This window comes from Rhinatrema bivittatum, chromosome 7 (genome assembly GCF_901001135.1).
Source record: "Rhinatrema bivittatum chromosome 7, aRhiBiv1.1, whole genome shotgun sequence".
NCBI classification, from domain to species: domain Eukaryota; kingdom Metazoa; phylum Chordata; class Amphibia; order Gymnophiona; family Rhinatrematidae; genus Rhinatrema; species Rhinatrema bivittatum.
The window spans coordinates 198461196-198476141 of record NC_042621.1 but is presented as its reverse complement, the minus strand read 5'-3'; the positions used below and the strand labels follow the sequence as shown (position 1 = coordinate 198476141).

The 14946-nt window shown below is 42.9% G+C and overlaps 1 protein-coding gene across 1 annotated transcript in view; it reads right to left on the bottom strand.

Annotated features, from left to right (window-relative positions):
- Window positions 1–14946, bottom strand: part of RTKN2 (rhotekin 2) — a 197841-nt gene that overhangs the window by 79367 nt on the left and 103528 nt on the right. Inside the window, exon 5 of the mRNA XM_029609740.1 lies at window positions 13963–14080. Coding sequence (XP_029465600.1) covers window positions 13963–14080 — 118 coding nt within the window. The remainder of the gene's footprint in view (window positions 1–13962; window positions 14081–14946) is intronic.

Here is a 14946-nt window from a genome sequence, read left to right as displayed (position 1 = left end):
ACTCTCAGGTCACTAAAGTCTGCTGGTTATATTTTGCTAACTGAATTGTTTAAAATGTGTCAAATCATCAACATCTTTCTATATAAATGGATTTACAGATTGACCTATGCTTTGTTTTAGAATCAGTGAATTTTGTGTACAGTTTCTTCTCATATTTCACACTGCAGTGCTTTCAAATTCATATTACAGTTCCTACACAATTAGCATCTCAGAAAACTTGCGATAAGAATCAATAATGAGGCTTCTGGAACCTAACAAAAAAAAAAAGTCAAGGCATCAGATAGTAAAGCATTTTAGGCTTTCAGCATCCAAGCTGTGAAAAGCAATTACACAAAATTTTCTACAGCATTAATACAACTAACAATACCCATATCACAAACTTTCAAATGTACAAATGCTTCAAGGTTTCAGACTAGTGAAGAAAGGTTTACAAACTTAAGAAAACATTACGATTTGAATCTGAAATCAGCATTATATCACCCTTCATCAATCTGCTATACAACATATCAGAAATGGGGTCCAAACAGAAAAGTTCAGGAACCACAACCTATATGCACAACAGATATAATTCAGTAAAAGCAAGTTTTCTTACCATATACGGTGTTTTCTGTAGAAGTTAGAGTTTTGCTCTGTGCGGCTTTGCGCATCTTCCCATGTGATCTAGCGCCCCTCTTCCCCTCAGTCTGTATCATAGCAAACAACCATCTGTAGTGGATGCTGAAGTGGGCTGTCCAGAGAGGCGAGCGGGTCCACATGGCTAATTCAACCTGCTATTTACGGAAAACACCGTTTACAGTAAGCAAACTAGCTTTTTTCCCCATTGATAGCAGGGCTGAACTAGCCATACTGTCTGGGAATCCCCAGTCATCAGGTTGCATCTCGCACACTGATGGCCTTCTGCCTCTTCCTTTCTGCTTTAACTACTATGAGCCCAACCTATCTTACCGTGGACAGCAGCCATGGAATGTCCTCACCACATGCAGTGGTCTAAAACTGTCGAACCTGGTGCTGCATCTGAGGACATCTGTTGGACCAGGCAGTAATGAGATGTGAAGGTATGCAGCGAAAACTATGTGGCAGCTTTGCAAATTTTATTTTATTTATTATGTTTTGTATACCATCCTTCGGTTTTGCCATCAGAATGGTTCACATCATGTTAGTTAAACAATGAATGAATCATATTAGCTAAACATCTTTGCGTCATAATAGTTGAACAGAGATTACTTCAAGGAGTCTATAGTTTGTATCTTAGTTTAAGAATAATGTGTGGGTCTACCCTTATATGTGGCGTTGAACGTAGTCTTAGGTGTTCTAGTGTTGTCTTAGGTGTTCTAGTGTTGCACTGAGGCTGTGGATTTTCTTGGAGGTTGGTTGCGTGGGAGTCTGGTTGTGTTGATGGATGTCATTTGCATATGCTTTGGTGAAAAGCCAGGTTTTCAAATTTTATTTATTTATTTTTTTTTTAAAGGTTTTGATGTTAGGTTGCGTTCTTATTTTGATTGGTAATGAGTTCCATAGGACAGGGCTGGCAATGGATATAGCTCTTTCACGAGTGGTGTTCAGATGAGTGGATCTTACTTGAGGGATTTTGAGGAGGCCTTTGTTCGTTGATCGTAGGTTCTTTTTTGGAGCATGGGGTTCAATGTATTTGCTCAACCAGTAGTTTTGCTGTCCTGTGATTATTTTGTAGAGGATTGTTAGGACTTTATATTCTATTCTGTATTTTATTGGGAGCCAGTGTAGGGAGATGAGGGTTGGTGTGATATACTTGTGTTTCTTTGTTCCTGTAAGAATTCTTGCGGCTGTGTTCTGTAGTATTTGTAGTGGTCGGATGGTAGAAATAGGTAGGCCGAGGAGTAAGGCATTGCAGTAGTCTAGGTTGGAAAAAATGAATAGTTGTAGGACTGTTCTGAAATCCTCCTTTGTAAGGAAAGGTTTGAGCCGTCTGAGTGTGAATAGTTTGTGGTATCCTTCTTTGATTTTGTTTGTTATGTGGGTTTTGTATGATAGTTCTTTGTCTATGGTTATTCCTAGGTTTCGAGCGTGGCTGACTAGAGAGATAAGTATTTTAGGGTCTTCTGTTTTGAGTGGTTGCATGGGAGATTGAGACTTTTTTTTTCCAGGATGATTAGTTCAGTTTTCTCTATGTTTATTATGAGTTTTATGGTGTCAAGGCATTTGTCTGATTTCTGCGAGATAGCTGATAATATTCTTGTAAGTTTCTTCCATTGTATTCTGTATTGGGACTAGGATTTGGATGTCGTCAGCGTATAGGAAGTGGGGCAGTCCTAGGCGATCCAGTATATGACAGATCGGTAGTAGATATATGTTGAAAAGTGTTGCTGACAGGGCAGATCCTTGTGGGACTCCTGTGTTTAGATTTATCTTGTTCGATAGGTTGTTATTGTATATTACTTGGAAGCTTCTGTTATACAAGTAGGAGGTGAACCATTTTAGTGTGGTTCCCGTAGCTCCAATTTCGGATAGTCTGTCAAGTAAGATAGCATGGTTGACTGTGTCGAATGCAGCTGATAAATCCAAAAGGATTAATATGTAACTTTTTTCTTTATCGAATCCTTGAAGTACTGTGTCGTTTAGAGACAATAGTAATGATTCAGTGCTTAAATTTCTTCTGAATCCAAATTGCGAGGGGTGAAATATGTTATTCATTTCAATGTGGTCAGATAGTTGGGAGTGTACGATTTTTTCAATGATCTTTGCTATGAAGGGTAAGTTTGATATGGGTCTATAGTTCTGAATATTCTCTGGGTCTAGGTTGTTCTTTTTTAATAAAGGTTTGATTGCTGATTTTAGACAATCCGGGTATTTCCCTTCGGTGAGGGAGAGGTTAACTATTTCAGTTATTGTTTTGTTTATTGAAGTCTCAATCAATTTGATAGTTTGTATGAGGATACTTATCGGTGGGATGGTTTGCTTGATTCATTTTTTTGATTATTTTTTTGATTTCCAGTGTGGAAGCGTAGTCAAAGTTGTGCCAAGTAGAGTTTATTTTGCGAGATGATGATGGATTTTGGGTGGTGGTGATGTTGGAGTTGTTTATTAGTTTTTTTATTTTGTCAGTGAAGTATTCCGCAAAGTTATTGCTTTTGCTTGTGCTGGAAGGTGTTCTCATTTCGCTTGGAGATTTGGTGAGGTTTTGAACGATGTTGAATAGCATTCTGGGGTTCTGTTGATATTTATATATTTTGGTAGAGTAGAATTTTTTTTTTGCATTGTGGATCAGCTTTTTGTAATTTGCTAATTGGGATCGGAAAGCGTTGAGTAATGTGGCAGTTTTGTTCTTGTGCCAGTCTCTCTCTTTTTTTCTGAGATCGTGTTTGGCTGATCTTATGTTGTCATTATACCATTGATTTTGGTGTTTAGGATTTCTAATATTTTATAATGGTTGGGTTTATTTTGTCAGTTACGGCTTTGGTCATGTTGAGACAGGAGATTGTGGCTGTTTCTGTGTTTGTTAAGTCCATGTTCTTGAGTTCTTCTTGAAGGTTTTGTTGCAGTGTTTCACTATGAAATTTCCAGTAATGATATCCTGCAAAGGTGAGCGATTGAGGTAGCTACCACTCAGACTTGATGTGCCTTAACCTTGCTAGGGAGTGATGTTGAATGCTTAGAACAGCAAAACTGGATGCATTGAGAAATCCAATTTGAGATGGTTCTCTTTGCAAATGGAAGACCAGGTGCATTAGGATTAAAGGAGACAAAAAGCTGCAAAGTCCTGTGTTCAGCATGCATTCTCCGCTTGTAGTACGCTAACGCTCTTTTGCAGTCCAGGGTATGCAGAAGGCACACTCTACCATTGCTGTGCGGTTTTGGAAAAAAACATTGGCAGAGTGATAGTCTGGTTTAGGTGGAATGCTGAAACCACTCTGGGCAAGAAGGAAGGGTGGGTTTGAAAGGTCACCTTGTCATGGTAGAACTGCAGATAAGAGGGGGTAGTGCACTAAAGCCTGCAATTCACTAACTCTCCTGGCAGAAGTCAAAACAACCAGAAATACCACCTTCCAGGTTAAATATTTCATGTGGCAACTGTCCAGTGGTTTGAAGGGTGGCAGCACAAGCTGTTTTAACACCAGATACAGATCCCAGGGATTGGAAGTTTGGTCACTGGGGGTCTGAGGTGCAAGAGACCTTTCATAAAATGAGAGTCTAGTGGGTGAGTCGACATTGGGAGGCCGTTGTACTGCTGCTATAGCACTGACATGGACCCATACGGAAGCCGTAGCTAGACCAGACTGGTAAAGCATGTGAAAGTAATCCAGTAGGGTTTCTGGTGAACAGGAGAATGAGTCCACTTGATGGAGTCTGCACCAGGCAGAATAGCGATGCCACTTCAGCTGATAATTCTTCCTTGTGGAACCCTTGCATGAAGATATCAAGACATTTTGGATGTCAGTCAACACCCCAAGCTTACTTAGGATTGTCCTTTCAATCTCCAGGCTGTAAGATGAAGCAAGGATTGTATGGCATGTAGCAGCAAACCCCAGTCCTGCAATAGTAGATCCGCTCTGCCTCCCAGCGGTATGGGAGGAGCTATCGACAGTTGAACCAGATACGCGTACCATGGTTGACATGGTCACGCTGGGGCTATTAGGATTAGGTCGTCGACATCCTCTAGGCACTTTTGAATTGTACAAGACAGAAACGGGATTGGTGGATAAGCACAGAGAAGGCTCCCTGACCACTGAATGAGGAAGGCGTCCTGTGCTGATCTCTCTGGACTCAGAAACATGCAGCAGAATTTGTGCACCTTCCTGTTCACTGTTGCAATCAGGTCCATGCTTGGGGCACCCCACCTTCTGGTTCAGTAAACACTTTTTTTGTATGCAGACGTATCAGGAATCCATCACATCGGTTTACAATGAACAATATAAAAACATAGAATATAAAATACACAATACAATCTTAAAAGGTTAAAAGAGCAATGCTTAATTCTGAAACAGTGCTAAAATTATCAAAACAATCTAAAATAAGTCTTAATATCAATTAAATAAATTACTAAAAACTAAGGACAATAAAATCTTAATCTGTTATTTTAAAATATAGTGTACTGAAAAGATTTAGGATTAAAAAATTAACTAGAGCTAGTATAAGCACAGTTAAATAACCGAGTTTTAAATCAGATTTGAATTTTTTGGCATCTGTTTGGAGTCTCAGTTCTACTGGCAGGGAATTCCACAGCTTCGGGCCTGCGATCGATACTGCTCTCTCTCTAACCTGCACACCTGACAGATTTTACAGTAGGAATTGTCAGACATTTGTTTGCTGATCTAAGGTTCCTTTGAGGCACATGTAATCGGATAGCACAATTTAACCATTCGGTTTGTTCGCCATAAATTATTTTATGCAAAATGCATGCCGTTTTATATTGAGAACGATATACAATAGGTAACCAATGCAGAGAAATCATTGTTGGTGTTATGTGGTCGTGTTTTTTGCTTCCTGTCAGAATTCTGGCAGCTGCATTTTGTAATACCTGTAGTGGCCGGGTTATGGAGGCCGGGAATCCCAAAAGCAATAGTCTACATTGGATAGAATTAACAATTGTAGGACAGTCTGAAGTTATTTTTTTTCTAGCAGTGGTTTTAGTCTTCATAAAATAAGTTTATGATATCCTTCTTTTAGCTTAGCAGAAATGTGTTTTTTAAAGCTGACATCTGTTTCTAATGTAATGCCGAGGTCTCTGACAGAAGTTGATGGTTTAATCTTTACTGTGTTCTCAAAGTTTAAAGGGGAGATTTCATCATTTTTCAGTTTTCGTTCTAACAACATTATTTCATTTTTTTTCCATATTTAGTGATAATTGCTTTAGGGCCTTAAGATATATAGAAATAATATTAAGTGTGTCATCTATAGGTACCAAAAACTGATCATCGGCATAGATATAAAAGTTTAATCTAATCCTGCCAGCAAACATACTGGTAATAGGTATACATTAAACAAAGTTGCTGAGAGGACAGATCCCTGAGGGACTCCTGTTTCTAGAGGGATCTTATCAGAGATTGTGTTTTTAATTTTTACTTGAAATGAGCATTCATGTAGGAAATCCCTATTTTGCTTAGTCTGGTACATAGGATATTGTGATCAACTGTGTCAAAGGCCGCTGATAAGTCTAAAAGCACTAAAAAAATAACTTTGCCCACTATCAAAACCTTTCAGTACTGTATCTGTTAATGCAATCAGCAATGTTTCGGTATTGAAGTGCTTCCTGAAGCCAAATTGTGTTGGAAAGATTATTATTCAAGTCGAGATAGTTGGATAATTGTTTTTGAATAACTTTTTCGATTAATTTCGCGATCAATGGTAGGTTAGAGATGGGTCTGTATTTATTTAATAACGTGTGATCGAGATTGGGTTTGATGATGGCGCTTTTGAGTTCTGTAGGTAGGTGACCTGCAATGAGATGGAATGTCTGACCGCCCATTCCAGAATGCAAATCGCCTCCTTGCATAGTATCCATGAGCCTGACCCTCCTTCCTTGTTTATATAGAACATGGCTGTACGTGTGAACCATGATGTTCTTGCCCTGAACTTGGTTGACAAAGGTGAGAAGGGCATTTCGAATTCCTCTCAGTTTTAGGAGGTTTATTTGTTCAGTGTGCTCCCCCACTGACCATAAATCCTGCATCTGAAGATGACAGAGGTGGGCTCCCCATCCTCTGTTTGAAGAGTCTGTGGTGAGGAATAACTCATGCACTGGAGTCCAGAATAGGGCACCCCATTGGTGGCAGCCATCAGGCTATATCCCTCCACAGGGCTTGGATGAGGCATACTGTGTCCAACAAGAGTTGAAGGAATTGTGTCCACTGAGCCTTGAGGCCCTACTGCAGACAAAGCACTTGCAACCTGTAAGATAGTATGTGGCACCACGTAAATCGCTGCCGCCATGTGTCCCATGATGGCAAGGACCTGATGGGTCGAAGGCTGTGTAGAGGCTTGTAATTGTCTGGCCAGTGTGCAGAGGGTCCCTGCCCTGTCCTCTAGCAGGAATGTTTTCCTCTTTACCAAATCTATCCTTGCTCCAATGAACTGAAGGACTTTAGTCAGCTGGAGGCTGGACTTTTTGTAGGTGATTACAAATCAGAGTGCTTGTAAACAATTGATCGTAACCCTCAGCTGCTACCTGAGGGTCAGTTTATCTGATGCTACCAGTAACCAATAGTTTAGTTAGGGAAATAGTTGGACCCCCTTTTGTCAGAGGTTGGCCACCGCTACTGCTAGGCATTTGGTGAATACTCTGGGCGCAGAGGACAGTCCAAAGAAGAGCATCTTTTATTGGTAGTGCTGCCCATTAGACCGGAAGCACAGGTACTGCCACGAAGAGCGGTGCATGGGAATGCGGGAGTAGGCATCCTTGAGATCCAGCGATCACATTCAATTGTTGGATTGTAGGAAGGGAAGGATAGAATTTAGGGATATCAACTTGAATTTCTCCTTGTGAAGGAATTTGTTGAGCTCCCTTAAGTCCAAGATTGGGCGGAGGCCACCCGACATTTTGAGGATGAGGAAGTATGGGGAACACTTTGTTCCGTTGGTGTGGTAATACTACTTGCATGGCCTGCTGGGCAAGCAGTGCAGTTAACTGTTCACAGGAGTTATGCCTGTGAAAAAAATCAGCTAGACGGGGAAGCAAAGGAGTGTGCTTGAATTTGAGATGGTAATTCCTGCAAATAAATGTCCAGCACCCATCGGTCAGATATTATCGCAGACTAGGAATTGAATAACTGTGCTGCTCTACTCCCCACCGGGATTGACGGGGGTGAGCTCGCCAGTCTTAAAACCTGAGAGGTACATCCGGAATGAACAAAAGTACGCCCGATTTTATTAAATCCGGGGTCGGCGCATGCAAGCCTGTGCAAAATCGGCAGCCTGCGCGCGCCGAGCAGCCTGCCTCCATTCCCTCCGAGACCGCTCCGAAATCGGAGTGGCCTCTGAGGGAACTTTCCTTCCGCGTCCCCCCACCTTCCCCTCCCTTCCCCTATCTAACCCACCCCCTGGCCCTACCTAAATCCCCTCCCTACCCTTTTGTTGGGCAAGTTATGCCCGCTTCAAGCAGGCGTAACTTGCGTGCGCCGCCTCGCATCCCCCGGCACAGGCCGCAGTGCGGGGGGACTCGATACCGCCCTCCCGGCCCATCGCCATGCCCCCGGACCCGCCCCGGACCACCCCCTGACCCCCAGACATGCCCCCCCTCCCGCCCCTTTTATGAAGCCTCGGGACTAGCGCGCGTCCCGGGCCTTTAGGCGCGCCGGCGTGCGAGTATCCGGGAGGATTTACGCGCGCAGGGCTTTTAAAATCTAGCCCTTTGTGGGGGTTTCGGGGTGGGAGTTGATGGTTGCCGCTGCTGTTGTTGGCCTCTGGCCCTGCCTCTCTGTTGCTGCTGGAACACCGGGGCCCTGTATGGGAGGTAGGAGCAGTACAGATGCTCTGGAAACTGGGTTTACGGTAGGTCGGGTAATACCTCCTCGTGCCCGTTGAGTAGTCTGCTGGAGAGGCTAGGGACAAAACTGCCACGTTCTGTTCCTTTAGTTGCGAGACTGTTTCCTGTAACTTGTTGCCAAAGAGATTATCCCCCTTGCAAGGTAGGTCCACCAGCTTCTCATGCCTGTCTTCTCCACTAGTGCTGGCTCTCAACCAGGCTAGCCGACGAGCCGCTATGCAGAAAAGGAGGCATGGGATGACGTTGCAAACAATTCATAGATGGTACAGAGAAGGCGTTGTAACCCTTCTTCCATATCCAGTAGTTGTTGTGGTAATTTAGTGCCGAACAACTCTCCCCGAATAGAGGCATTCGTAAAGATACTGCGTTATGTAGAACTGGTGTTGCTGTATCTTGGCTCCCCTATTCACTAACCAACCTCGTTTCCTTAATATAACCAATCTTCAACCTCCAAGTGACAAGGAAACCCCTTGGTACGTGGTTTTTTTGTGCGGTTGCTATTGATAGCTCCCGTATTTTGTTTTATTTCCTTTTTCAAACTTTAACTTACAATTGGCAATTTTTAAATTGTTTATGCTTTTATTTCCCGATGTGCGGTCTGACCCACCATTCACTTGTACAAGTCCTTTATCTGGTACTTATCTTCAGGGGCATTTCCCCGAGGCCCCTGAAACAAGTAGAGTGCTGCCGAAACATGGCCATTGTCGGGCGAGCGGCACTGAATCTATCAACAGCGGCAGCAATCAGCATTTAGAAGATAAGATAAGTACCTGATAAAGGACTTGTACAAATGAATGGTGGGTCAGACCGCACATCGGGAAATAAAAGCACAAACAATTTAAAAATTGCCAATTGTAAGTTAAAGTTTGAAAAAGGAAATAAAACAAAATACGGGAACTATCAATAGCAACCTTACAAAAAAACCACGTACCAAGGGGTTTCTTTGTCACTTGTATCTTGGCTCCCAGCATAGTGGATTGAAAGGATCACTTTCCAAAATCGTCCAGGTAATGATTGTCTTTACCCAGAGGCATGTTCGAGTGGAGTCTTGTCTTTTTAGCCTTCTTCATAGCGGATTCCACCATGATGAAGGCATGCAGGAGCTGTGGAGCAGTGTAGTAGAGTGATCTCCTCATCCTGAACTTTAAATCTGTTTTCCTGGAAATCACCAGGCTTGAGAAAGGGACTCCCAAGTCTTTTCCAAGACCGCATCCAGTACACTGTGCGAGGGCAGCGCTGTCAGTTTGGCTAGAACCTCAAAGATCTTTAAAATGCCCAGGATGTCTGCCCTTGGGTCTAGTACTTTCCTGGTCTCTATGTTGAACTTCACTCCCACCTTCTCAATGAACTTAGAGTATGAAAGATATTCCGGCGGGAAGGAGGGCTCTGGTGGTTCCTCCGGCAGGTCTGATGGCACCCCAGTGGAAGATCCCGGAGAGCTGGGAGGTGAGGCCTCAGAGTGTGAGCTTAGCCGAGAGCACTGTGGCTGTGGAGTCTTCACTCCTATAGAAATAACCGCCAGTTCTTATTTACTTAACCCTATTCTGTAGACGTAAACTTTTCTTGAAGACTGTAATCTGTAAACACCTGTATTTATTATAAGAACTTGTATTTACTATTTATATTTATTATTTAGCTATTAACATTGTTCTATTACCACTTGGTACTATTTCTCTCCTTCACCTCTAACTCTAAGTTCCTACTAAGTTAGCCATGTTATTTATACCCAATTGTTGGATGTAATTGTATATTTGTTTAATTGTTCAATCTGTTTGATGTAATTTTCTGTTCCTTGTTCCGTGTAAACCGAAGTGGTATGCACTAGTGCATGAACTCCGGTATATAAAAGCCTTTAAATAAATAAAATAAAATAAATAAATTTCCCTGCCTGCTGAACAGTCTCCCACTGATGCTGAGCAGGGGGTTCGTCCTCTGGAGGGCCTTCTTCTGAAGACGCAGGCTGATGCTCATGTCCAACTGACTCCAGGATGCGAAGAGCCCCGTGAGACTGCGGAAATCTGATGCCTGTTCCACCAGACTCTTCCCTGCTGGAGCTAACTGAGCCAGAGACTTCAAATGCTTTACCCCTAACTTAGGGTTGTGTGCTGTACCATAACGACATACGGGATATGGCAGCGAACAGTGTATCCAGGCCCAGCCCCTGCAAGCAGTGGTTGCAAGGGCCCGTCTCTTGAGGAACCTTGGTGCGTTTTGTGAGCAGTTCCTGCATCTGTGGGGACATCCTCTTTTGCATGGAGACAGAGGAGATGTCTGAGTAAACCCTCTGTGAGGAGGTGGACAAAACCTGAGTCCGGGTAGTCTGAAAGCGACGCTATACCTGAGAATCCCATTTCATGCATTTCTTCCAAGGTGAAGATCATCTGAGGGTCCTGTATCTGTCCCCGCACGTCATGCCCCTTAGGCTGCCAATGTTTGTGCGCTCCTATGGCTCTGTGCTGACCAGAACTCACCAGTATCGACAACTTAGGATTTCAGTGCGTCGGCGCCTTACTGATGTGTGAGGCTTTGGCTGAGCACCCTTGGATGTGTCAGTTTCCCGATGCATGCTTGTGTGCTCGGATTTAGACGCCTGCGTCAATGCCAGCGTCAATGCCTTCGGATGATTGGCGCTCATGGATCCCTGCGTCTACTTTGACGCCTTTGGTGCTGTGTCGGGTGGCCAGCACTCCGGCTCCCAGCCCTGCGTCGCATTATCCAAGCCCACTCTCCTTGGCAAGTTCTGAAGTGGGGGGAGCACTGTGGAGTTAAACATCTTTTGGTTCTTGGTGCCCTTACCCTGCGGCCCCAGCGAGGAGACCCTCTTCCACTTCTCAGGGCGATCCAGGTTTAGCCCAGGTGAAGAGTGGGAGAAGAATCGCTCCGATTGCAGGGCATAATAGTAGTCGCTCTCTTCCCTGAGCTCGTGGTGACATGAGACCAGTCGTGGCACACCAACTGGTCGTGATCCGGGCCCACAGATATAACGGTAGTAGTGTCTGGTGATCGACATCACCTTGCCACACTGGCAGTACTTGAAGCCAAGGGGTTTTGGCCCCATATTAGCACTGAAAAGTGCTGTTTTGTCCGTTGGACGAAGAAAATCTCTGAGGGAAAGTCAGGAGAAAAATACTCCGCGTGCGGATGGCGGCTCAGAAGAAACAGACTGAGGAGAAGAGGGCCACTAGATCATGCAGGAAGAAGTGTGCAGCCGCACAGAGAAAAGCTCTGTAACTGCTAGGAGAAGCTCTGCCTCGAGGCCACTGGAGGACGTCCTAGACAGCATGGCTAAATCAGCCCTGGTACTGACAGGAAAAATTTAAAAACTTACTTCGTGGATCATTTTAACAATTATGGAAAATTCCATACTTATTAGAATCTAATGCTGGCAAATTATTATTAGTGCACTTCTATACCTCAAGCTAGAACCTCAGTTATTTTAGTGAGTTGATTTGGAAACAAGATTCACTAATATTCATAATAAAAATGTAAGATGCCAAATACTGCTTCATTACATAAAGCTTTAAAACAGCAGGCATATTGTGATATACAAACAAAACACTGAGAAATATTTTTAGTACTTGCTTGTTTAAACAAATCTAACAATGAGAAGCATTGAACAAGCTCTTAGACCATGTCATTTCCCACAGAGAAAGAAAAATTTAGTTGCCTTTCCCCTTACTGTCGTTATTATAAATGTAATATTTATCCTACTATTTTGGTCATTGCTTCAGACCTCCACATTAGTGAGGCAACCAGCCATCATTCTATATTAAACTTCAAATGACGACACTAACAGTATTTTTTCAACTAAAAATGAGTCAGCAACATTTGGAACTTTACTGTTGAAAACAGCACAGGCTGTGACCTGAGCCATACTTGTTTGAAGTAAGTTCAAAATTTAAAAAAAACTTTAAAAATTGAATGCCATTCAGTTAAAAAAAAAATGTTATGTTCATACTATAGTTGGCTAAGATGCTTTAACTATTTCTGCAAAATCTTTAAAAAGCTGTATTGCTAGAATACAATATAGTTCAAAAACTTTGTGGTATTTTCTAGTCAAAGTAAGATGATTTGGATATTCATTTTGCTTACATGTGAAAAAGTTGAAATTTGTCTCATTACAAGTTCCGAGTATGTAGTTATTCCAATACTAAGGGCAAGCTTTACTATGTTCTTTGTTACAGAAAAGAACAAAATGATCAATATATTATTTATTCAAGATTTATATATGGCGCCGCAGCCTAAAGCACCTCATAATTCACAAATGGCAAACAACGAAACAAAGGCTGTGGAAAGCTGAAAGAATTTACATGAAAGGGAATAGCAGGTACCTCCTCCTCCCATTCAAGTACACAGAGTAAACTTATATAATAAAGGCTTTCAGACACTGATCTTGAATGAAATAAATTGTGACCTCATCTTTATTAACATAACTAATACTTAAATACCAGAGCCTTCCTAATTTCAGAGTCATACCCATGATGATGGAAGACTAGGAGGGAGAAGGCGCTTTAGGACCCATCAGGACCACTTGACATGCCACAAGCAAGCAAAGTCCTAGTCCTTCCAAGATGCAGCACTACAGGACAATATTAGGGGGCCTGCCTTGAGCAAGCAAGGTGGACAGCTCTCTGTATCATGCCAGGATCTTGTCTTGCCACCTTACCAGGGCTACACCAACCCTGGCAACAGCCAGATCCTGGCCATGCCTGTGAAGTTACAGTGCTGTTATCTAGCAGTCTCCCAGAACTAGAGACATACCCAGACTCAGGTATTCTGGCACCCCAATTGCTGCAACAATTAAACATAAAAAAGAGTAGGTGCTAGTTACAAAAAGCTTGCCATGTACACTAATACAGTCTTAGTCAGACTTATTGTAACTAACCACACCTACTATCACCCTGTAGTACTGAGTCTTGGAAGGACTGTGACATTGTTTGGTTGTGGCATGTCAAATGGTCCTGATGGGTCCTAAAGCACCATCTCCCTCCTGGGCCTTCTGTCGTCATGGGTACGACCAAATGAAGCTGTGGTCACCATTTATTCCATTCAGTATTGTACTCTAAGAAAATATCTGTCACATATAAATAAAAATGGGAGGATGGGTGGGATTTAGCAGCGTCAGTGGTGAGGGGGTAAAGCATGCAGTCCAGACCCAATAACATCATCGGACCAAGCAGCTGGCTCAGTCAATGTGTGGATGCTCTGACCAGTTGCACGACCTAACATTGTCCAGCACATTCTGAGGGGTCCAGAAACAAAGCAAGCAAGCATCACCGAGAAGGACCAATGGTGCGATGGCAAGCTGCCTGGGACTCTTCCACCACCCCCCACCCCCCCACTTTCAGGTGTACGGATACCAGGTTTGTTTGTTTTTTTTGTGTGTGTGGGATAAAAGTGGGTTTCCAGATTCATTATAAAATGTGCTTATCTGTGTGGTCTCCTGGATATCTTGGAGCAATTTATTCCCCAGATCTAATTTAGGAGAGAGAGAGGATACTTACAATACAGTCACATTTTCAAAACATATATCAGTGACTGATTTATCCACAATGATCATGTCTGTGTCGAAAATCTCTGTTCCCATTTTGAACATGCAAAATACTGCATAGCGCCGTGATTCTGTGGAAGGATTAAAGACGGCATTAAAAAAATTACCTAATTACAGTAATAAGAATCTGCAGTTAGAACATAATCCTTCTCATTATTAATCTTTATCATCAACATGAAATCAATGTTTGAAGTTCTATAAATTTACTTCCCTGTCTAAAACCAGAATTATATATTTAAATAAATCCATGAGATGTCATTCTCTTTGTTACTTCATCAATATAATCAAAATGCAAAAGCATAGAGTTAAAAAAAAAAAAAAAAAAAAAAAAAACAAACCAAAAAAACCAGACCTCAAGGGACAGATCTTTAATAGTGATGGCACAAATTGGCCATTGTAACACTTTGTATTTGAGACTACCAGGGAAATTAATTTGAAAAGCAGAGTTGCTTACCTATAGCATCTGTTCTCTTAGGAGAGCAAGATATCAGTCCTCACAAGGGGACATCATCTAATGCAGTGGTTCTCAACCAGTGTGTTGCCACACTTCCCGATCCCCCGCTGACCCAGCTGCTCCCCCTCCCGAGTAAAATAGGTCCTCCGCCTAGGTTTAAAATGCTGATAGCCCGGGCGTAACGCAGCAGGACACTTGAAGCCAGCAGCGGGTGCATGCGCGGGAAGAAGAGACTATGCTAGTGCAGGCAGCGTCGACCCGAGGAAAAGGAGAGGCACGGCCTGAGGACTGAGCAGCGCAATTCGGAGAAAAACAAAGAACGTCGTCAACCCCTGCGGCTGATGGGACTCCTTTCTCCGCGAGGGCTGAAAATGAAGTAGGTTGCTGCTGCCGCTAGTTCGGGGGAGGGAGAGTGAGTGAATGAGCAAGCATGTGTGTTTGAGATCCTGTGTGTCTCTGTGTGACAGAGCTGGTTTAGGTGAG